At 42.9% G+C, this 25323-nt stretch overlaps 1 protein-coding gene across 1 annotated transcript in view; it reads left to right on the top strand.

Annotated features, from left to right (window-relative positions):
* Positions 1 to 25323, top strand: part of npc1 (Niemann-Pick disease, type C1) — a 34435-nt gene that overhangs the window by 6860 nt on the left and 2252 nt on the right. The window contains exons 6-23 of the mRNA XM_083781870.1: positions 491 to 740; positions 1077 to 1159; positions 2244 to 2608; positions 4440 to 4666; positions 9465 to 9565; positions 10046 to 10148; positions 10954 to 11143; positions 12922 to 13104; positions 14096 to 14210; positions 15227 to 15354; positions 16364 to 16498; positions 17158 to 17247; positions 18049 to 18239; positions 19341 to 19456; positions 20067 to 20196; positions 21189 to 21374; positions 23928 to 24159; positions 24771 to 24884. Of these exons, the coding sequence (XP_083637996.1) occupies positions 491 to 740; positions 1077 to 1159; positions 2244 to 2608; positions 4440 to 4666; positions 9465 to 9565; positions 10046 to 10148; positions 10954 to 11143; positions 12922 to 13104; positions 14096 to 14210; positions 15227 to 15354; positions 16364 to 16498; positions 17158 to 17247; positions 18049 to 18239; positions 19341 to 19456; positions 20067 to 20196; positions 21189 to 21374; positions 23928 to 24159; positions 24771 to 24884 (2939 nt within the window). The remainder of the gene's footprint in view (positions 1 to 490; positions 741 to 1076; positions 1160 to 2243; positions 2609 to 4439; positions 4667 to 9464; positions 9566 to 10045; positions 10149 to 10953; positions 11144 to 12921; positions 13105 to 14095; positions 14211 to 15226; positions 15355 to 16363; positions 16499 to 17157; positions 17248 to 18048; positions 18240 to 19340; positions 19457 to 20066; positions 20197 to 21188; positions 21375 to 23927; positions 24160 to 24770; positions 24885 to 25323) is intronic.

Below are 25323 nucleotides of genomic sequence, written 5' to 3'. Positions count from 1 at the left end.
ACTTTTTAGGATTGATTTTAAAATTATTTTACTTGTGTATAAAGCTCTCAATGGTCTCGCACCTTCCTACCTACATGACTGCCTGCCTAAATATGTCCCAAACCGCCCCCTAAGATCTTCCACTGCTGGCCTGCTCGCTTTGCCTAAAAAAATGGCAACAAAAAAATATGTGGAAGCAGCTTTTTGCTTCTACGGGCCGTCGGCATGGAACAAGCTCGAAGGTACAGTGGACCTTCGTCAGGCAGCCTCTGTAGACATTTTTAAAGCACAGCTCAAGACCCACTTCTACAACATTGCTTTTAATTGATCTTTATTTTTTTTGTTATTCATGTCCTCACTGTATTGCATTACTGCTTGTTTTTTAATGTCGTTGCCTTGCTTTTCTTTTCTTTTTCTCCATTGCTCTGTAAAGCACTTTGAGCTGCATTTCATGTCATGAAAGGTGCTATACAAATAAAGTTTTATTATTATTAATAACTACATTCTGCAGATGCCCCGGTGTCCGGCTTCACGCCCATGAACAACGAGACGTTTGCCTGCACGGAGGGCCTGGACGACGGCTCGGGCCCGTGTTCCTGTCAGGACTGCGACGAGGCCTGCGGGCCCGAGCCTGTCCCCCCTCCTCTGCCTCCTCCCTGGACCATCCTCGGCGTCGACGCCATGTACGTGATCATGTGGATCTCCTATTTGGCTTTCCTCCTCCTCTTCGTCGCCGCTGTGCTGGGAGCCTACTGCTACAGGTAAAAAAGAACCGGCACATACCCAGTGTGTCTCTCTCATGTAGGCTGTCATCTATTTAACCCGTTTAGGCCTGACCTCAGAATTTAAAAAAAATCTCCTAAATCCTCCGGTTTTCTGAAATAAATATCTTCACGATTTTTCAAAAATAGCAGACCTACAAGCTCGTAGCGCGCCACTCGGTGGCGCGCTATGATCTTGTAGATCTGCTATTTTTCAATAGCTAAATTATAACAATGTTTAAAACACTTTAAAAAACTTGGACAATATTATGTTGACGTTTTGTATTTCTTTAGCTGTTTATGTTAAAACAATTTCTATATTTTTCTTGCCTACAGGAAAAGGACAATCACGTCTGAATATGGCCCCATACTGGACAGCAACAACCCACTGTCTCTGAACAATGACGACCCTGACCGAGGTACAGTACTGTACTGTGTGCTTGATGAAGTATCAGCTAATGGGGGATGGATGGACGGAACTAAATAAACTCAAGTAATCACAAAGCAAACCTTAGGGGCCTGAAGTGAACACACCAAGTTGTTGTCAGGCAATCGGGCCATCAAAGCCTCCTGACAGACATCCTTTTATTTGTAATCTTGACTTGGATAATAACGAGTTGGCACATGATGAGCTGGGTCAAGCAATCTGGGAACCCATCGGCCAAAAAAAGAAAAAACAGCACCCTCTGCTGTTTTGTAGCGCAGCACAGAATCTGTTCTTGAGAGATTAGGTCAAACGTGACTAGACTGGAACTGACCTATGCTTTCTATGGCCGGGAGAAACTAGACGCAGCTGCAGGACATGAGACTAATTAATTTGAGCGACAGAGAGGTGTGTGTGTGTGTGTGTGTGTGTGTGTGTGTGTGTGTGTACTGTACGTGTGTCAATTTAACAAGGCTGCAGACGATCCGCAGAGAGAGAGAAATGTTAGTGCTACTGTATGCCGAAATTGAAGTGGACAGTGGACACGAGCCTAGACTTTTTTTTCCTTCTTCCTGGAAATAAAAATGTCAGTTTCCAAGGCTAAAAGTGACAAACCAGAGAAAACGAAAGAAAGACATATAAGGCCTACTCATCTATTGGCAGTGGGTAGGGAATAAGGATTCAGTTGCCTAGTCTTCGCCAGGTTTTCCCCATGTTCAAAAACACTCCCAACACAGTTGGACCAAGGCAGCTTGGTCTGTTCAGACCCATTCTAGGCCAAATACGTTTTGACTTCTTTTAACAAATTGCCATCCAGGCCAAAGACGTCTTTAACGTCTTTTTAACATAATAATTTTCTTTTTCTTTGTAAAAATCTTACAACTCTCTTTAAAAAAAAAATAGAACAAATCTATGTTCGCCTGTGCTGAACTATCGCTACTGCCATTTAGCTATGTATGACTTTTAAAAGGCAAAGAAATGAGATATGATTTCAGTCTGCCTTTCACTTCGCACCCCCTTTCCGATCCGAACGTAATAATCCCCTGGTGTTTCTCCCCCCCTTATCATCCGCTGTATAGACGTGACGTGCTGCGAGACCCTCGGCGAGCGCTTCGAGAACGCCCTGCGGCTGGGCTTCACCGCCTGGGGCTCCTACTGCGTGCGGCAGCCCCTGGTGGTCGTCCTGTCCACGCTGGTGCTGGTGGCGGCCGCGTCCTCGGGCCTGGCCTACATGCGCATCATCACGGACCCCGTGGAGCTCTGGTCGGCGCCCGACAGCCGCGCGCGCCAAGAGAAGGACTTCTTCGACGACCGCTTCGCGCCCTTCTTCCGCACGGAGCAGCTCATCGTCACCACGCCGCTCAACGGCACGTTCACCTTCGAGCCCCAGCAGGGCGCCGACGTGCCCTTCGGAGCCATCTTGGGCAAGGACGTCCTGCACCAGGTGAGCCACCCATTCTGACCTGAGATCAGATTCTAAAAAATGTCTATTACATACTGACAGTTTCATTATTAACCCATTCTGACCTGAGATCTGCTATTTCTATTTCTATTTCTATTTCTGCTAAGTCTTAAATGTGGTGCAAATCTTTGAATGTATATTCTTTCAGAGCGAACGTAATAACTCAAATCTGTTCAGATGGGGGTCGGTGGCCAAATGCATATAATTTTTGGTTACCTTGACATGAAATATTGAGCACCACTGATATAGAAACATAGGTATTTCAGAAAACTGTCAGGATTTAGAAGACATTTATAAAAGCCTCGGACGAAACCAACATGGATCGTGACAAGACATGACAAACACAATATTTTGGGCCGAACAAATAATCACAAAGAAGAAAAACGTCTTGTACCACCAAGTGGCGCGCTACGAGCTTGTGGGTCTGCTATTTTTTTTTTTATCGTGTCGCAAATTTGGAAACATAGGTATTTCAGAAAACTGTCATGATTTAGACATTTTTAAAATTTCGACGTCGGGCCTAAATGGGTTAAATAAATACTTTTTGAAATGTCTACTCTATGGGGGAAAAAAATGCATGGGGAAATTCTCTTCTGGGTCCCTCGTCGTTCTGAAAGGGGGGGGGGCAGGTCTTCGACGCTCTATACGCAAAATGACGCATCTCTCTGTTGCTCATTGGGGGTTTCTTCCTACTGGACTCCAAGATATAGTAGATCTAAATACCGCAATAACAATGTATAAGGCACACAATCACCTGCTCCCGAGCTGTATCCAAGAGCTGTTCTGGCCTAGAGAGAGCCGCTACAACCTAAGAGGCACTGCCATATTCAAACCAACAAATGCTAGAATAAACATCAAAGAGAGGTGCCTATTGGTCAGAGGGGTCAAGCTGTGGAATGGATTGGATGACAAACTAAAAAACTGTAGTACAATAAATAAATTAAAAAAATTGTATAGATCAAAAATAGTAGATACATATAGAACATGGGTTTTCAACAGGTGGTCCGTGGACCACTGGTGGTCCGTGGAGGTATTGAATGTGGTCCCTGACCATGCATTTAGTAATGTAGGATTTGTTGATTTGCTTTAAATGTTCTTTCCGTTGAGAAAATAAACCGTGTTTCTAGAAAACTAGTTGAGAAACCGTGAAGTGAATGACCTGGTGACCTATGATGAGTCCATCCATGTAGTCATTTACTGACAAGTTGGAGTTCAAGAAATTCAACAGAAAAAAAGAGTTAGAATCTCAAGAAGGGGGAAGTGCACCGGATTGTCTGGTTGAGTCATTATTATTAGGACATTTTACTAGTAGTAGTCAACAGTTGAGAAACAGTGGGATGTATACACATGGGATGCATAGCAACTTAAGTGTTAACTTACAAAAGCACTAATCTTAGCCCATATCCCCACCCAACACAATAGTGGTCCCCAGGTTGATTCTAAGTCAGGGTGGTGGTCCCTGGTTCGCAATCAGTTGAAAACCCCTGATATAGAACATTGATATGATGTTTTGTTTTCTCGTTTTGTGTTTTGTTGTTTTTGTTCTTTTTTGTCTTGTTCCTATTAACTATTGTCCTGTCTGTCTTTGTTTTTGTTTTATGTTATGTTTGTTTGTTTTTGTTTTGTTTTCTTGTTTTTTCCCCCTTCTGTTTGCTTTGTTGTATTATTTTTACCTATGAAAGCCATTTATTTAGGGTAGGCACTATAAGCTTAGGCTTCAGCCTACACCTTTTTGGTCAATGTTTCTTTTGCAAAAAGAAACATTATATTGATTTGTTATAATGACCAAAATAAATAAACTCTACTCTACTAGGTGCTGGACTTGCAGCTGGACATCGAGGCTCTCGTGGCCGAGTACGACGGGGTCAACGTGACCCTTTCGGACATCTGTCTGGCTCCTCTGGCGCCGTACAACGACAACTGCACCATCCTCAGCGTCCTCAACTACTTCCAGAACAGCCACGCACAGCTGGACCACATCAACGGGGACGAGTTCATGACCTACGCCGACCTGCACACTCACTTCCTCTACTGTGTCAGGTGTGTGTGTGTGTGTGTGTGTGTGTGTGTGTGTGTGTGTGTGTCTTAACCCATTCTGACCTGAGATCAGATTCTAAAAATGTCTGTTTGAAAACAGTTTTCTGAAAAAGCTATGTTTCTGTGTCAGTGGTTCTTCGATTTTTCAAAAATAGCAGACCTATGAGCTTGTAGATCTGCTATTTTTAAATGGCTAAAGCATAACGTAATGCCTAACGCCAAAAGGGGTGTCAGATTTGTGAGTCTGTGAGAGGTTTAGAGCAGTGTTGATTTTGTCGACTAAAACTATGACCTTTTCTTTCTTTTTTCGTCGACTACCTTTTCTCACTGACTAAAACCAAATGGAAACAAATTGAAATCTAAGCTATGATGACTAAATCTATGACCAAATATATAATTTGACAATGTTGTCAACAAATAAAAAATGAGACCAAAATGTTGGGAAGGGACTAATGGACAAGAGATCCAGTATAAGTCATTTTACACTTGGTTGCATGCTGAAAATAACAGATCTACAACGTGTCGCGACACGTTGTGAGCTTGTAGATCGGCTATTTTCAGCAAGTGTAAAATCAGCCATTATGACAGCATCAAGGCCCGCCAAAATACATTTTAGCCAACTAAAATAAACGGTCTAGTTTTAGTCGACTAAATCTACAAACACTAAAACATTCCAGGTGACTAAAATGTGACTAAAACTAAATAAACTATTCAAAAGACTAGGACTAAAATAAAAAAATTGCCGTCAAAATCAACACCGGGTTAGAGGACAATACTGGTGGTGTTACGACTCACAGAGTCTAGGACGGTTATTTAAGAAGGCAAGGTGGTAAAACTGCCAAAGTTGTTTTATTTCTCTTCGTGGCATACAAATTATAGGAAGCAAAATCTATTTACACAAGTATTTTCATTATTCAATGTGAATTATATCTCTTTTACAAACATAAATGACACACGGAGCAACAAAGGGAAATAATCAAAAGCCTACTAAAACTAACCTCTGGAGTTTTAGACACGCTAACCTAACCATCAAAATAAAGAGACAACAGTGCCCTACTATTGCCTACTCTACTCTAATCTAGCAAAGTGTACAAAAAGCAGGCTTCCGTGGCCAGGTGCTCAGAACATAGAAGTGACACTCAGAAACTCATCACGCACAGCAACTCTTGCTATACGGGTGGTTGCGTCATAATATTACTCCGTGCATTTTCTCTCTGCACGGAGGGCGCGCTGCCTCTAGTCTGCTCCACTCTGGAGTGACTGTTGGACAGCGGCCCGGAGTGAAGACTTCAGGACGCCTTTATGCCGTCAGGTGGGCGCAGGTACAGAAGCTGGTTGGAGGAGCTAGATGCGGAGTGGCCGACCAACAGCGGAGCGGCGGCAATGCTCCCCACCAATGGCTGCGCTGACGGACCTACAGGGATGGGTTAGGCAAAGGGGGCGCGCACCGCGCACACCACGCAGACGCATACATATACATCTATATAGGCCTGCGGCCGTAACACCCCCACCCCCAAAATCAAACACAGTTTGAAAAATATTTTCGTTCTGGGCACAACCCTCCCAAACGCATAAATTACAGGGTACACCAGAATTAACTTGGTTTACATTTCTTTAACTTGAACAACATTCAGAGTTAGCCGCAACTATACTCTAGTGAGGAACTATCAAGACACCCCCTGCACTCTAGTGAAGTTCTACATAATATTTACCATTCAAACATAACCAAATCGCATTTAGGGTAAGTTATCGGAACAAATCTCATAGGGAGATAATACAACCTGCAAACTGTGCATACTAACGAATCACTTCATGAAAAATAACAAACCACCTCACGAAACTATCCAGTCGTTCCCACGGCAGGTTCCCACGCAAGCGCTGCCGTCTGCCAGAACAGAACCAACTGAACATACAAGGTCAGGGACCTATAAGAGTATGCTTGCATTTTTATCTTACACGAATGCATATCTTAAAGTTAGATGACACAAAATAACCCATGTGATTGAACATAGAGATAGAACATCTCTATCTCCACTCTATCGGAGCTGCTTGCTATAACTCCACTGAAGAGCTTTGACTTTAGCTTTGAATATGAACCACATCGAACTTGCAAGTTCAACAAGAGCGAGGCTAGACTATCCAGCCCTCTTAACATAACGAACACACATTTCATAGTGGTACCTGAACACATTAGATACTAATCACCAACACAGGGGACATTCTAAACCACTCGATTGGATACACAATCACTGGACAGTCAAATACATGACAACTGGATTAACGAAACAAAACACCCACGCATGGAGCTTTGCATTAGCCATACCTTCAAACAAATCCACATTTTGGTCGACAGATTTCTTGACAGAACGAAATCTAAGTCTGTAATCTTTCACTCAAAAAACCACAGGCTATACCAAAAATGCACTTTACTTAAGTTACTATTTACTGAATCATACCGCAGACTTAAAGCCTGTATATCCCCAGACTACAAAGAGTAGCCATGACCACACGGCCTCGAATTATGCACCACACAACCTCTTTCAGTGCGCAACAGAAAGGATACTCTAAGAATTGATTGCACACACAATCACTGAATTGTGTACTTTGTGTCCCACCCAGGGGCAACAAATATACAAATATACCATCACTGACTTGACTGAATATACAATCACTGAACTCGATTGCACACACTTTGTCCACTTGAGCGCAGAGGAAATCAAGCAAAATAACAACCCACCTCAGACTCGATCCCCAAAGTTAGCATTAAAGCAAGCCTGCTAAAATACATCAAAAATGACTGGAGTAGTAGCTGAAACACCCGCCGACATACCCGACTCTGATGCGGTGTGAGCTCCTCGTTGAGCGTCCATTTCCATTCGTTTCGCACGGCAGTGTTGCCTCAGTCTCCAGTCTCTCTACCTGGAGCTAGTGCTCACGCTCAGCTTATCACGGACTTCTGCGTCCTCCTTGAGCCTTGGATCCATCTGGATCGGGTAGTGGATCACCACCCCCATGTACCTCTATACCTGTGGCTGGATCGGCGCCTCGGCACCCTCCTCACTCTGAGCCTCGACTCGAGCGCCACCATTCGTCTCGCCTTTGGACATACTCACCACATCGCCATGCAGATAACACCAGCAGGATTTTCTCAACTATACCAACCCAGACAAATGAGCGTCTCTAGCATTTCCTTACCTACCTGCCGCCTCAGGAACCGGAATCCTTAATGGCAAGCCATTTCACTTTAAATCCTCTTTGCACAAGCACAAATTAAGCCAACGTTTCCACAACTGTATGCCACTTGAATAAAAAGGGAACAATATAACCAGGTCCAATCAAGTTTCACGAGCCCCCAATTGTTACGACTCACCGAGTCTAGGACGGTTATTTAAGAAGGCAAGGTGGTAAAACTGCCAAAGTTGTTTTATTTCTCTTCGTGGCATACAAATTATAGGAAGCAAAATCTATTTACACAAGTATTTTCATTATTCAATGTGAATTATATCTCTTTTACAAACATAAATGACACACGGAGCAACAAAGGGAAATAATCAAAAGCCTACTAAAACTAACCTCTGGAGTTTTAGACACGCTAACCTAACCATCAAAATAAAGAGACAACAGTGCCCTACTATTGCCTACTCTACTCTAATCTAGCAAAGTGTACAAAAAGCAGGCTTCCGTGGCCAGGTGCTCAGAACATAGAAGTGACACTCAGAAACTCATCACGCACAGCAACTCTTGCTATACGGGTGGTTGCGTCATAATATTACTCCGTGCATTTTCTCTCTGCACGGAGGGCGCGCTGCCTCTAGTCTGCTCCACTCTGGAGTGACTGTTGGACAGCGGCCCGGAGTGAAGACTTCAGGACGCCTTTATGCCGTCAGGTGGGCGCAGGTACAGAAGCTGGTTGGAGGAGCTAGATGCGGAGTGGCCGACCAACAGCGGAGCGGCGGCAATGCTCCCCACCAATGGCTGCGCTGACGGACCTACAGGGATGGGTTAGGCAAAGGGGGCGCGCACCGCGCACACCACGCAGACGCATACATATACATCTATATAGGCCTGCGGCCGTAACAGGTGGTCTCGCATGCTCAGCACATTGACATCACTTTCTTTTCAAAATCTTTTTATTTTCGTTTTATAACCGTATGGGTGTCAGGTCACAGATTCATAGAAAAATAAAACATTAGATTTTAGTATCAGTGACTGGGGTAAACAAACGTACTGTATGAATCACAGAGATCGTGGGCAGACATAATGAGAAGACTGTTATTGTTCAAGACAAAAGAAAAACGAAAAACATTTTCTCCCCAATTTAGTATAGCCAATTCCCAATTCCCCAGCCTCTCTACAAGTACTCCATCTCTGCTAACCCCCACAATCAGTCATTGGGAGGGTGAAGACACATTGACATTACTGCTTACGGACATCTATTTGAAACCTGCGTGAGATGGGTAATAAAACATACTAAAGACAATTTTTGCTAAGTGATATCCGACTCAGGAAATGGGTCTGAATTTAAGGGTGGACATCAACATCTGTATTTGACTAAACGCAAGAAATGGAGCCAATCATTCATGCTTCCTCATTTCCGTTGGCTCCTCCTCTGTTGTCACATACAGAGATATTATATTCATATTATATTTCCGTTGGCTCCTCCTCTGTTGTCACATACAGAGATATGGAGAGAGAACATGTAGCGATGGAGAAGGATCACTGCACTGGTGACTGATTGGTACGGTAATGATTCTATTCTGGACCATACCTTCATGGCCTCCTTGTCTCTTCTTCCTTTCAGTTCTCCAGCATCCCTCGATGACATGACTGTCCTCCACGACCCATGTATGGGCACCTTTGGAGGCCCCGTGTTCCCCTGGCTGGCTTTGGGGGGTTACGACGGTGAGTCGCACCAGTCACAACACAAATTGGATAAGGAAATGTTAACCGAAGATGTGCTACGGAACGCACTCTCGAAACTCCAATAGTTTTTTTGTAATCTTTATTCCAAGTTTAAATGTTTTACTGTTCACACAAGAAGTCATTCTGTTTTCGGTGACGCCACAGACATACGCAGCCGAAAACGGTACTTGCGCACTCTGCTCGCGCGAGTAAATATTGGCATTTCTAGTGCTTTTATGGGATTCTTCATGGTTTGTATATGCAGTACATTGGCCGAAATAACCCATTCAAAGGGGCTATGCCCATGGCCCGAAAATATCATGATACTGTACACCACGTGGTCTCAGTGAAAACGCTGTGTCAAGTTTGGGTCACATATATCCCTCTTCGAATACCTTTAGTTTCCATTATGGCTTCTCTTGTTCGGTGTTTATTACATGGGCTGACTGTGTCGTCACTTCTCTCGTTCCTCCTCCTCAGGCACTCACTACAACAACGCCACGGCTCTGGTGATCACGTTCCCCGTCAACAACTACAAAGACGACGAAGTCAAGCTGGGCAAAGCTCGGGCGTGGGAGAAAGAGTGAGTTGTCACAATCGGGGCTCATCGCCATGTGGTGGACATTTTTGTCAATGTTTTTTTTGTATGCCACGGACATACAACATGAGCGGACAATAATATTACCAGAAACACATAAAGAGTGGTTGGCCTACTTGGGACCATAACAGTTCTGTAACTCTGAGAGTGTACAAATGGAACCAAAATGGGTCAATTTGGTTCCATTTGTACACTCTCGGAGTTAAGAGGTCCTTTACAAATAAAACGTTTGAGAACCACTTGTACTAGTTGGACTCATAATTGTGCCATAGTGTCTGAAGTAAATCGGTGTCATACAGTACATCTTCTGAGTCTTGACATTATCTCAGATTCAAAACAGGTGGTTACGCAGGGCTGTTGAGTGATGTCTAACGAGCACTTCCAAACTCAAGCACTTAGAAATCATCACCTGCAAGTAATTCCTAGACAGAAAGTAGCTCATATACTGGCAATTTCGACTAAAATGTTAGGAAGGGACTAGTGGACAAGAGATCCAGTATAATTCATTTTACAATTAGTTGCATGCTGAAAATAGCCGATCTACAAGCTCACAACGCGTAGCGGGCTATGCCAGTCATTACGACGGCATCAAGGCCCGCTGAAATACATTTTGTTCGACTAAATCAATTGTAGATTTAGTCACCTAAAAGAGACTAATGACTAAAACTAAAATAAAAAAATGTGCTGCCAAAAACAACACTGTAATCATTCTTTTCACATGAATGTTTTTTTTACCGTGTGGATGATGTGTGTGTGTGTGTGTGTGTGTGTGTGTGTGTGTGCATTTCAGATTCATCCGTTACATGAAGAGCTACAACAACCCCAACCTGACGATAGCGTTCAACTCCGAGCGGAGCATCATGGATGAGATCGACAGGGAGAGTGCCAGCGACATCAGCACCATCGTGGTCAGCTACGTCATCATGTTCGTCTACATCTCCCTGGCCCTCGGCCACATCCACAGCCTCCGGCGACTGATGGTGAGACTATAGTCTCCACGTGCCAGTTGTGTTGTTCAGTGTGTCGTCGCGTTGACGTCCCATGATCCTAACCAGTGTGTCATATAGTGTTACCATCCATCATAACCAGCAGTGTTGTTTTCGTCGACTAAAACTAAGACGAAAAATTTCGTCGACTACCTTTTTCCACTGACTAAAACTAAATAAAAACGAATCTATGATGACTAAAACTAAGACTAAATATACTGACAATTTCGTCGACAAATAAAAACTAGACTAAAATGTTAGGAAGGGACCAGTGGACGAGATCCAGTTTTATGCTGGGTTGCATGCTGAAAATAGCAGCTCTACAATCTCGCAGATTGTAGATCTGCTATTTTCAGCATGCAACCAAAGTGTAAAATATGTCATTACAACGACATCAAGGCCTGTCAAAACACATTTTAGACGACTAAATCAACTGTAGATTTAGTCGACTAAAATCGTATGACATTTAGTCGACTAAAACTAGACTAACACTAATACATTCCAGGTGACTAAAATGTGACTAAAACTAAGTGAAAACTATTCAAGAGACAACGACTAAAACTAAAATAGAAATTTGCTGCCAAAAACAACACTGCTAACCACTACCAGTGTGTCATATAGTGTTACCATCCATCCTAACCAGTCAGTGTGTCATAGAGCGTCTCAGTCCCGCCCCATTTCAGAAGTACCGGGGTCCGGAGTCCCCCAGGGGTCTATGCTAGGCCCCCTCCTTTTACCCCCTCTACACTGAGGGCCCTTACCCCTTATCCTTAAACTTTTTTGCCTTTTTCTTTTCTTTTTTTTTACTATTTTGTTGAAATTTGAAAAACATTTTTGAATTGTTTAAAATAGACAATCTACAAGCTCACAACCTGTGTCGATGTAGATCGGCTGGTTGAACTATTAAAAAAAAATGTTTTTCAAAATGGTAAAACTAAATAAGTTTAGGGATAAGGGGTTTAGCATGGACGACAACAGAGCCCTAAATCTCTCCGATGAAGATCGATCTACAAACATGATACTTAGAATAGGGACGCTAGGCCTGGGGTCCGCGTGTTTGAATCACATTTGAAGGTTGATTAATTGAAACGCCACTATTTAGTCACCTACGAACACAACACATAAATGTTCAGCGATGTGGAGTGAAACAGTGTTGTTTTCGTCGACTAAAACTAAGACGAAAAATGTTCGTGGACTACCTCTTTCCACTGAAGAAAACTAAATGGAAACTAAATGAAAACTATGCTATGGTGACTAAAACTAAGACTAAATATACTGACAATTTCATCAACAAATAAAAACTAGACTAAAATGTTAGGAAGGGACTAGTGGACAACAGATCCAGTATAAGTCATTTTACACTTGGTTGCATGCTGAAAATAGCAGATCCACAAGCTCACAACGCGTCGCGCTGCGACGCGTTGTGAGCTTGTAGATCGGCTATTTTCAGCAAGTGTAAAATAAATCATTATGACGGCAACAAGGCCCGCCAAAATACATTTTAGTCGACTAAATCACCTGTAGATTTAGTCGACTAAAATCTTATGACATTTAGTCGACTAACACTAATACATTCCAGGTGACTAAAATGTGACTAAAACTAAGTGAAAACTATTCAAGAGACTATGACTAAAACTAAAATTTAAATTTGCTGCCAAAAACAACACTGGAGTGAAACCAGCCTGACACGCCTGGCGAGTGGCGAGTTCTTGGAACTGGTAGTTTTAGTGGCAGACGACTGATTCATTGGGCCTTTGTGCCCAATCCTATAGGTGGACTCTAAGATCTCCCTGGGGATAGCGGGCATCCTGATCGTGCTGAGCTCCGTGGCCTGCTCCCTGGGCATCTTCAGCTACGCCGGCGTCCCCCTCACCCTCATCGTCATCGAGGTCATCCCCTTCCTGGTGCTGGCCGTGGGCGTGGACAACATTTTCATCATAGTGCAGACATACCAGGCAAGGTTCCAAAATGCACCAAAAACCCTTTTTGTGGTGTTATGTGAACGTGACAATTTATAGGGCAAAATCAAATGTGACCGTTTCGGACCAAGCCTAAGTTATTGATTTTTTATTTTTTTAAATGTATTATTTTATTTTTTCATGTCATGCGAAAGCAGGGAATCGTAGCTTCAAAGCAGGGAATCATTAGCCTGGCTAATAAGCCAGACTGAATCAGCCGGCGGATTATGGTCTGGAGAGGCTCAATTGTTCTACATTTCCTACACCAGAGAACTGGTGTGGCCAATGGGGACACGGTATATGCAATATGGGCGGGCTTTGGTACAGTGACGTTCAATGCTTGAGACCTTTGACTGACTGTAGCTCTGACCAATTGCGTCGGGAAACAAGATCCATACACAGCATCTCCAGACTCAAATACCACACGACAGTGTGATTTGAGTCTGGCTTATTAGCCAGGCTAGGGAATCATAGCTTCAAATTGACAGTTTGACCCACCAGTTTGACCCACCAGTTTGGGAGATATGACTTTTAGAGCAAATTTCTAACATTACACCTAGCTTCATGTTTATTTATTTATTTCATATTTGCATGTCGATCTCGGCTCTGATATTCATTTCAGACATGCTGTAGTATGTGAAGAGTCTGCCTGTGCTATTAACTCATTTTGGATTTTAACCCATTTTGGACGGGAAACCCTTTGGTGTTAGCATTATGTTATGCTTTAGCTATTGGAAAATAGCAGATCTACAAGCTCATAGCGCGCTCTCGGTGGCGCGCTATGTGCTTGTAGGTCTGCTATTTTAGAAATATCGAAGAACGACTGACATAGAAGCATAGCTTTTTCAGAAAACTGTCAGGATTTATAAGACATTTATAGAATCGTTCCCAGGTTTTTCTCCTCTCCTGAACAGTTAGTCTTGCCATGACATGTCTGTATCTGTATCCGAAAGAGTCACAAATGTTGTGCTCTTGTGTGTGCGTGCAGAGGGACGAGCGAATGCACCAGGAGGAACTGCACGACCAGATCGGTCGTATCCTAGGAGATGTGGCCCCCAGCATGTTCCTGTCCTCGCTGTCTGAGACGGTGGCCTTCTTCCTCGGTAGTACTGTTAACACACTGTTGATTTTGACAGCAAATTTAGATAGTTATTTTGAAGAAAATTCCATTTCGTTTTTTTGTCAACGTTGTAATCACCTGAAATGTTTGTGTGTTAGTTTAGTTTTAGCCAAACTAAATTAAAAAGTATGTGGCTAGCGCACATCCAGTTCCTCTCTGGTGCTGGACTAAGGTAAAGTACAGTGAAGAGACGAGAGTCCGCACACATGTTTGCTCCAATGGTGTTTGCTTTTTATTCAAAACACCACAACGCTTCGGCCGTGAACGGCCTTCATCAGGTGAAGGTTTAGCCAAACTAAATATCATGAGATTTTAGTAGGCAACTAAATCTACAGTTGTTTTAGTCAACTTAAAGGTGTTTTGGCGGGTTCCTTGATGTTGTCGTAAATGACTGATTTTACACTTTGGTTACATGCTGAAAATAGCCGATCTACAAGCTAAACAACGTGTCGCAGTGCGGCATGTTGTGAGCTTGTAGATCGGCTATCTTCAGAATGCAACCTAGCATAAAACTGGATCTCTTATATCCACTAGTCCCCAGTCCCCACCCTAACATTTTATTTGTTGACGAAATTGTCAATATATAGTCATGGTTTCTATTTTGTTTTTATTAGTCGGTGAAAAAAGGGCAGTCGCCGAACATCTTTCGTCTTAGTTTTAGTCGGCGAAATCAACACTGCACTACACCCCCAGTTAACCCATTCTGACCTGAGATCAGATTCATACGAGGTTTCCGCCGGACACACACTGGTCTGATGAACCCATTCTGACCTGAGATCAGATTCTAAAAATGTCAGTCGTTCTTCGATTTTTCAAAAAATAGCAGACCTACAAGCTCGTATCGCGCCACTCGGTGGCGCGATATGAGCTTGTAGATCTGCTATTTTTAAATAGCTAAAGCATAACATGATGCCAACACCAAAATGGGTGCCCGGTCAGAATGGGTTAATAATGATGCTAACGAGTGCTAACGAGTACAGCTGGATGTCTGTTTGCCAGGAGCCCTGTCCGACATGCCGGCGGTGAGGACGTTCTCTCTGTTTGCCGGCCTGGCCGTCTTCATCGACTTCCTGATGCAGATCAGCTGCTTCGTCAGCCTGTTGGGCCTGGACGCCCGCAGGCAGGAGGTGAGAGAGAGGGGAACGTTGGTGGTGTTGAACCCATTCTGACCTGAGATCAGTTTCTAAAAAATGTCTTCTACATCCTGACAGTTTTCCATTCTGACCTGAGATCAGATTAAAAAAAATGTCTTCTACGTCAGTCGTTCTTCGATTTTTTTCAAAAAATAGCAGACCTACAAGCTCGTAGCGCGCCACTCGGTGGCGCGCTATGAGCTTGTAGATCTGCTATTTTTCAATAGCTAAAGCATAACATAGTGCTAACACCTAAATGGGTTAACTGGTGGTATCTATCAACCAGTGTTGCTTTTTAGTTATATAGTTTTTTTGTTATATAGTCTCTTTAGTTTAGTTTTTTTTTTTTTAGTTTTCATTTAGTTTCAGTCACATTTTAGTCACCCGTGATGTTTTACGTGTTGGTCTAGTTCTAGTCGACTAAATATCATACGATTTTTAGTCGACTAAATCTAGAGTTGGTTTTAGTCGACCAAAATGTATTTTGGCGGGCCTTGATGCTGTCGTAATGGCTGTTTGTACTACATTAATTTGATGTCTCCCCGCCCGGAAACCAAACTATTACTATTTTATTTATGGAATATTTTAGATTTTCTGTTGATTTTCTTCATGAAATTACTGTAAAAAAATGTTTTTACTTAATAATAATAATAATCTAAATCAAAATGTAGAAGAAAAAAAATACAGCGACCCAGAAAAATTGGTCCACGACCCAACTTTGGGCACCAGTGGACTACCAACTTCTAAGTGCTCAGATCGGGGGGAAAAAACAAGTTCTACTTAATCCAGCATTACATGCTATATGGAACCATTGTTTCCATGAAAACAAATAAGTCTTTGTGATTATATACAATTGTTCAATATAGCATAATTTTAAGGGCTGTAAGTAAGTGAGCTATAGATTTTTTCCCCCCAGCTCTATATAGAATATTGTTTGTTGAGAGTGTATTGTTGTGTCAACTTGTGTGTGTGTGTGTGTGTGTGTGTGTGTGTGTGTGTGTAGGGGAATCGTCTGGACATCATTTGCTGCGTGAAGCTTCCAGAAGGTCAGGAAGTGAAGACTGAGGGCTTCCTCTTCCGCTTCTTCAAGAAGATCTACGCCCCCTTTATCCTCAAGGAGTGGGTGAGACCCGTAGTGGTAAGTAATCCAATGATGCTCATGGGAGTTGTAGTTCTCAGTGAACTACAAGTCACCCACAGACACCAAGTGTCCATTTAGACAAGAGAAAACATCACGAGGAAAAACATTATTACAACATTATTATTAACAAAAATGATGGCCAGCTCTCCCACATGCCTTCTATGTCTTCTGGTCCGAGTACCAAATCGGACTCAGGTCTTTTTGTGGTTTGTGGTTTGACCTGAGGAGGACGATTCTACAAAATGTCTTCTAAAATCATGACCGTTGTTGTCTGAAAACCCTTGTTTCTATGTCAGTGGTGCTCAACCTTTTCTGGGGGTCAATTCTGAAAGAATATATATTCAAAGATTTGCGCCACTGCTATTTTTCAATAGCTAAAGTATAATGTTGTGCTTTAGCTATTGAAAAATAGCAGATCTACAAGCTCATAGCGTTCCACCAAGTGTCGCGCTACGAGCTTGTAGGTCTGCTATTTTTGAAAAAACGACTGACATAGAAACATAGGCTTTTTTCAGAAAACTGTCAGGATTTAGGAGACATTTATAGAATCGTTCTCAGGTCAAAATGGGTTAAAACACCAAAAGGTGGTTCCCGTCGAGAATGGGTTTGCTATGTCGATTTCACAGTTTCTATAACCTCTTCCTCCCTTTCTGCAGGTAGCGGTGTTCGTGGGCATGCTCTCCTTCAGCATCGCTGTGGTGAACAAAGTAGAGATCGGACTGGATCAGAAACTCTCCATGCCGGACGTAAGTCTCGTCTTGTCAAGATTGTGTCCTCGTACGTCGTGTACATGAGAAGTCTTGTCATGTGGATGTGGATGCTTTCAACATTGTGCCGCTGCAAACGGAGAACAATTAAATGCATTTAGAGTTAAAAATCTTTGAAGTTTGTAGAGTTCATTAAGCATCTTCCAAGTTGAAGAACCTGAATCAATACTGAGAACGCAAATTAGGTTTTAGCTCATTGTTAAAACAACATTTTGGTTATTAGCTCTTAATCGCAGAAGATCAATCTCTTTACTTTATTTATTACTTATTACTAGTAGTCAAAAGTTGCAGACAATCACGCAATATTTTTTTTGAATAACACGTACACACCCTTCTGAATTCCCATATTCCCCTATGCACCCTTTACTATAAGAATTTGAGTGTGAATTAAATACTGTACACATTACAGTATTCTTTTTCACAGTCCTATTCGTGCCGTTTGTCAAATGGGAGACTGCGATGTCAAACCGCTCTGTTCCTATACGCATATTTCAGATCTTATTTTCACATCTGCGGTGTTCCGTGCAATGAGAACTTTCTGTTCCTTTTGCCTTATTAGAACTCCCACTCCTTTCACTACTTATACATAACCTTCCTCTCTCTCTTCCTGTTGTGCTATGTTGTGCTTTAGCTATTGAAAAATAGCAGATCTACAAGCTCATAGCGCGCCACTCGGTGGCTTGTAGGTCTGCTATTTTTGAAAAATCGAAGAACGACTGACATAGAAACATGGCTTTTTCAGAAAACTTTTTCAAAATTCCTGTTCTTTTTTTTGCCCAGGACTCCTACGTGCTGCGGTACTTTGAGAACCTGACCACGTACCTGCACACGGGCCCTCCGGTGTACTTCGTGGTGGACGGAGGGCTCAACTACACCAGCCTGGAGGGTCAGAACAGCCTGTGTGGAGGAGTGGGCTGCAACAACGACTCCCTGGTCCAGCAGGTGTACTACTCCTCGCTCATCAGCAACTAGTAAGAAAACTAGTACCGACCGGTTTCTGTCCCAACGGACAATTTGTCCGTTTCTACAAATGTCTTCTACATCCTGACAGTTTTCTGAAAAAGCCATGTTTCTATGTCAGTCGTTCTTTCGATTTTTCAAAAATAGCAGACCTACAAGCTCGTAGCGCGCCACTAGTCTGTGGCGCGCTATGAGCTTGTAGATCTGCTATTTTTCAATAGCTAAAGCATAACATAATGCTAACACCAAAAGGGGTTCCACTAGTACCGACCGTTTCTGTCCCGACGGACAATTTGTCGCGAGACAACATAAGTTTGTGCCGCGCGAGATCAGTCTAGGATACTAAACGAGGAGAATCTGCAGATTGACTAGTTTCACTGTCTTAGCGTGACACCGTTGTACGACAAAATTTGTAAGTAGGGCGTAAGAGTCAGAATCGGTTTTATTGTCACGTCACAGTAAAAAGTGGGTGAAATTAGTTTTTGTGCATAGTTCCCATCGTGTTTTTCTTCCACGAAAGGGAAGAAGAGGGGGGTGGGTTAAGGAGATCAAGGCAGGAAAAGTAAAAGGTTTCAGATTATTTAGAAGCTTGTTTCACAAACGCCACACTCGTCTCTTAGTTCATTTACAAACGGCACAGCCGCAGGGTCTCTCTTAATCTACAATACCTAGTGAGGGGTTTTCAGGTATTTACAAGCTCGTTGCACAAAACGGCACAACCATAGGGGGGTTTCTCTCTTAGCGTATTTACAGGCTGTACAGCCGTACAACCAAGGGGTCTCTTTTTTTCCACCAAGAAATGTACACATGATACCTGAGATATTTACTGGTATACCAGTAAGACGCCCTGAGGGCGAGAAGCGACCTGGCCGCGCGCATGCAATGATCTCCATATATGGAGAGGGCCATATATGGTGGCGTGAAGTGTCACGAGGCGTGATCATATGTGGTTGCGTGATATAGCCTCTGTTGGAGGGGAGCAACACAGACGCCCCTTTTTACTAACACCTACTGTTATCCTTTCACAACGGTAGATGCAGGTTTTCATAGTAAATGCAACCTAGGAATAGTTTTTATTTTGTAAACATATTTGTTGTGTGTTTTGCTCGCAGCACTACCATCGCCTACTCGCCCTCCTCGTGGCTGGATGACTACTTTGACTGGGTGAAGCCCCAGTCGTCCTGCTGTCGATACTTCAACTCCACAGGGACCTTCTGCAACGCCTCGGGTAATCCATTAACCCATTCTGACATGAGATCAGATTCTAAAAATGTCAGTTTGAAAATGACAGTTTTCTGAAAAAGCTATGTTTCTATGTAAGTCGTTCTTCGATTTTTCAAAAATAGCAGACCTACAAGCTCGTAGCTCGTACGAGCTTGTAGATCTGCCTGAGAGTTTTCTGAAAAACGTTATCAGTGGTTCTCAAACTTTTTCATGTCGAGGACCCCCAAAATTAATATATATATTTGGCCGCCGACCCACATCTGAATATCTTTCAAAAAATAAAAGTATAAAATAATGGTTAAAAGTGTCATTCTCTGACGACTCCATGGATACCCGGTATGTCACCCACGTATGTGTGTTTTTAAAAAAAACAAGAGGAAGTTGTTTTGAGCAATAAAATAGCCGAGTAGCACATGATGACATTTGTGCTCTTTAGTTGAAATTTGATTCCTATTATTAAACTTTCCTTTTGTGATTTTTCTTTTTTTTTCTTTTTTGTGGAAGGAAGTAGTAGTGATTGTTACTGTATATTTAGCATGTCACGTGAAGTGTTCGCCCCACTAGTCTTATTGCTATTGGTCTGGTCTGAACATGCTGCATGTGTGTTTTCCCAGTGGTGGATCCGTCGTGTCTTCACTGTCGACCCATGACTGCCAGTGGAAAACAGAGGCCTGAGGGGGAGGACTTCTTGCGGTTCCTGCCCATGTTTCTGTCCGACAACCCCAACATCAACTGTGGGAAAGGGTAATTTAATTTGTGTTTTAAAATAATTGTGTAAGGGTGTAGTTAGTTAGTTCAATTATTAGTCTCTTGTTTTCTTCTTTTTGAGCGGTGCCTCTGCTCCGATACGCAGCTGTGTGTGTCCCTAATGTAAGTCTGTATGTCTAAGCACGGCCAGCTGCAACACGGGTAACTCTGTCATTTCTCAAACCGTTTCGGACGCGGGCCGGCTCGCAGGAACTCCGGCCTTGCCCACTTTCTTAAGGCTCATACATAGTCTAGATTTTCGGTGGTTAGGTGACCACCGAACTACAACATGACGTCACGAGCCGCGGTGAAGAGCAAACCACCGCCACCGCTCCAGCCCTTCTCTCTGTTTTTACTCACCACCGCTCAACGTTATTTCAGCTCCGGTGGTCAGCTCACCACCGGAGCGGTGGTCACCTCACCACCGAAAATCCACACTATGAATAGGCCTTTAGTCCAAAGTACAGTACAGAGCACAGTACAGTACAGTACAGTTACTGTACTGTACTGTACTGTACTGTACAGTAACTATAACAATAAATTGCACCGCTCACTTCACACGGGTGTGATTATAATTTTTTCTATCTAGTAGGGCTGCAATAGTTAACCACTAATGTTTGGCAGGTCTTAAACCAAGAGAGGGACATGACACTCATGACAGTATCACTTCTGATTCCCGTCGTACCATTACACTACACTGCTTCCTTCTCACTTCGCCTTTGTTTGACCACTTAACCCATTTTGGGGCTGGAACCCCTTTTGGTGTTATCATTATGCTATGCTTTAGCTATTGAAAAATAGCAGATCTACAAGCTCATAGCTTGTAGGTCTGCTATTTTTGAAAAGTCAAAGAACCACTGACATAGAAACATAGCTTTTTCAGAAAACTGTCAGGATGTAGAAGACATTTTTAGAATCTAATTTCAGGTTAGAATGGGTTAAAAAGAATGTCTTCTTGTGTGCTCCCTCCCCCCCCTCCCCCCCCCTAGTGGCCACGCTGCCTACAGCTCAGCGGTGCAGCTGGGTCCGAATGGCACGGGCGTGGGGGCCACCTACTTCATGACCTACCACACCATCCTGCAGAACTCCTCCGACTTCATCAACGCCCTGAAGATGGCCCGCGTTCTGGCGGACAACATAACGCAGGCCGTGGGCCACAGGGTCTTCCCTTACAGGTATAAACCTTGGGAGAAACTGTGCGCAGCTGCTGGACATGAGACTAATTAATTAGAGCGACAGAGAGAGAGAGAGGAGTCTGTGTGTGTACGGGTGTGCGTGTGTGCGTCAATTTAACAAAGGTGCAGACGATCAGAAATCAGCAGAGAGTGAGTGATGTTTGCGCTACTGTATGCCGAGTTGAAGTGGAATCAGACCCAGACTTTTTTTCTCTCCCTGGAAATAAAAACGTCTGGGTTTCCGAGGCTAACGTTAGAATGACCCCCAAGCGTGTATTTAAAAATCCCTTTAATTTCTATGGTATTATTATGACCGTTGAGTTTGTTTTGAACTCAAAGTTCAAGGGGACTATGCAACTGTGCCATAGATAACATCGTTCACAACAACGTTTTATAGCCCATATAGGCTAGCAAATGTTTGACCTCAAATGGGTCCATGCATTCACTTCATACTTCTAACCTAGATTTGAGAAAGTCTGCATAGTGCGATCAGTACAGCACAACACTAACTGATGAATGGGATACCACTTTATTTATCCCATGGGGGGAAAGCAGGGTGTTGGGAGCAAAGCGTAAATAAAAGTGTGCCATGAATATAAATGAACTTAATATATCAGGATGGAATGGGATAACGAGGCACTACATGACTACAGTATAGAGCACAGTCAGATGAGTACAGGCAAAGGTTCCAGATAAACATCCTTGTCAAGTAGATCTTGGTTTAGATTTGCTCTTTTTATAAGTGTAACCCTTTAGGTCGTCCTGCTAGTAAGTTTGCTTTAAAGGACCACTTCACCACTTTTCAACCTATCTTCATATAATAGGTCCTCACTAATAATCATGATTAAATGGCACGATTGTTTTCCTACTCAGTCTGTGTGTCATAGGAGGGTTATGGGCAGTTTAGAAACTGTCCTCCAGTGTCATCATTAGGCAGATCTTTTTTTAAACAATATTCTTTTACAAAAATGTTTAGATTTTCATTATCGTGAGAACGATGGCTTCCATTTTTGCATTGCAACTTTTCAGGACTCGAAAGCCTGCAGTTTGTATGATGTCACTGGAGGACGGTCTCTGAACTGCCCACAGCCCACACAGACCCAGTAGATCTTTTTTGTTTCTAATCATTTCTTTCATGATTATTAGTGAGGACCTATTATATGAAGATAGGTTGAAAAGTGGTGAAGTGGTCCTTTAAGCCATTTTCCCGCATCTGTCGCCTTAGCTTTTAACCATTATTTTAAACTTTAGCTGTTGGAAAAATAGCAGATCTACAAGCTCGAGCTTGTGGAATCACAGCAAACGTTTTAAACTCAAATCTTTGCTTCTCATGGGTCCCTGAAACAACATTTTCGGATGGGGGTTGGCGGCCAATTACATACAAGTTTTGGGGTTCTTGACATGAAATCTTGACATCAATTCGATCCCTCTGGGACATCGTTTGTACGACAGACAAACTCGGACATGTTCATGGCATGCTCTACGGGCAGCAGAAGTGAAAACGCATTTGGAAGGGTGCTCTTTAGAGGCCCTTCAACATGCTATTTCAATTTTGGGAATGATTGCTCCAACATTGGAGCCAATCCAAGCTAGCTTTGAGAAGGAAAGTAAATGGTGGTCACGTGACTGTTCACGTGATGATTTAGGCCATGTTATCTGCTGGTGTTGATCCACTGATCCACAGTGCCAAAACTATTGTATACTGACCATGGTATTACTGTGCTTAACTGACCCGCCAACTGGCCTGACCCCACAGAGAATCTAGGTTGTATTGTCAAGAGGAAGGTGTGAGACATGAGACTGAACAATACAAATTCATTTACGGCTGTTATAAAAGCAAACCTGGGCTTCCATAACACCTCAACAGTGCCACTGACTGATTACCTCCATGCCACGCCCCATTGATGAAATGATTTGTTCAAAAGTAGCCCAGACCAAGTATTAACTATATACTTTTCAGATGGTCGACATTTCTCGTTTAAAAAAAAACTAAAATATTCTAATTCATTGAGATAGGATCTTTTGATTTTCATAATCGTCAAGATGAAAACAACAAAAGGTTTTAAATACTTCACTTTATGCACAATGAATTGAGAATATATGAAAGTTTCACTTTTTGAATTATATTACAGAAGAAAATTAACTTTTACAAAATATTCTAATTCATTGAGATGGAGCTGTATATTATGACTCTATTGTAGACTCTCCACAATGTTAAAAAAACTTTGACAGGACAACTTGTTTAGTTTATTTCAACCAAGCATCATGTTTAGAGAAAGTAAAGATGAGTGTTCTTTTTTTCATTTGCTGCTTTCTTTCTTTTTTTAGTTGTTGCTATTTTTGACAGGGGACGACAGGGGCATTCGAACAAGTGGCTCCTAAGGTCTTTAAAAAAAAAAAAGCTAAATTGTATTTCCTGGTTTCCTGAGACCCAATGAAACGAGCTCTGTGAACCGTTCTATGCAACAAGTCTCTTCATTGGGCAGTGGGGGCACTCCTATGGCTTTCTAATCCATCCGTCTGCTCTTCCTCCTCTCCCCTCCAACAACACAGCGTGTTCTACGTCTTCTACGAGCAGTACCTGACCATCGTCTACGACACGGCCTTCAACCTGAGCATGTCGCTGGCGGCCGTCTTCGTGGTGACCGCGGTGCTGCTGGGCTTCGAGCTGTGGTCGGCCGTGATGGTCAGCGTCACCATCGCCATGATCCTGGTCAACATGTTCGGGGTGATGTGGCTGTGGGGCATCAGCCTCAACGCCGTGTCCCTGGTCAACCTCGTCATGGTAAAGGGCTCAATTTAGGTCCATTTTTTAACCCATTCTGACCTGAGATCAGATTCTAAAAATGTCTTCTACATCCTGAAAAAGCTATGTTTCTATGTCAGTGGTTCTTTGATTTTTCAAAAATAGCAGACCTATGAGCTTGTAGATCTGCTATTTTTCAATAGCTAAAGCATGACATGATGCTAACACCAAAAGGGGTTCCCGCCCGAAATAGGTTAAAGCTGCTACAAGCAACTTTTTTGTTTGCTACATTTTGTTTTTAATTATTAACTATTTCAAAAAAACATTCCCAAAGATAGAATTTTGTTTTTAATGAATGAAAATGCTAGCTGTTTTTTTTTTCAGTAATTTCATGAAGAAATCAACAGAAATGCTATGAAATTCCATAAATTGTAGTGAAAGTAGTGAAAATAGCCGATCTACAAGCTCACAAGTTACAACGCATCGCTTCGCACCGCGTTGTGAGCTTGTAGATCAGCTATTTCCACTACTTGTTCAACTTTTGGGTCAAACGTCTGGTCTACCAGTGAAACGTGCAGCATTTGAGGCAGCAGATCTGTTTTGTTGTTTTGGCTTTCCGCGTGACCTTTTGTGTGTTTTTCTTTTTGCAGAGCGTTGGTATCTCTGTGGAGTTCTGCAGTCACATCATGCGGGCGTTCTCCGTTAGCATGAAGAGCACCAGGGTGGAGCGAGCCGAGGAGGCACTGGCTCACATGGGCAGCTCGGTAAGTCTCACCGATAACACTCACTTAGGGGCCGATTCATACTCCTATTTTTACCGCTGTTTCGGCGCTGTAGTGCCAAAATGATTTCGGCTCGTCGGAAGTTTTCAGTAGCACCGAAGTTGCACGGCGGTGTCGTTGATCTACAAGCTCACCACCAGTGTACTGCCTGCTGTTACTATATAGGTTTTAGTCTCGCGTATAGCCAGACAACTATTCCACGTCCGAGCGAGGAAGCTGGCATTTCCGTTCGCCGAAATACATTTACATTTACATTACTTTTACATTACATGTTTTTTAATATCCATTTCTGCATCGTGTGCTTCGGTGATTTCGATTTGCGCGACTGTGAAGATGAAACGGAAGTAAGGAGGAGGCTTCCGCTTTATCGCTGGCTCATGACCAGAGCTTCCGTTGCTCCAGCCTGTATCACGGAAGCGTT

Source organism: Protomyctophum parallelum (assembly GCF_964188405.1).
Source record: "Protomyctophum parallelum genome assembly, chromosome: 14".
Lineage (NCBI taxonomy): Eukaryota > Metazoa > Chordata > Actinopteri > Myctophiformes > Myctophidae > Protomyctophum > Protomyctophum parallelum.
Note: the sequence above shows the minus strand (reverse complement) of the source record. Positions and strands in the feature narration are given on the sequence as shown.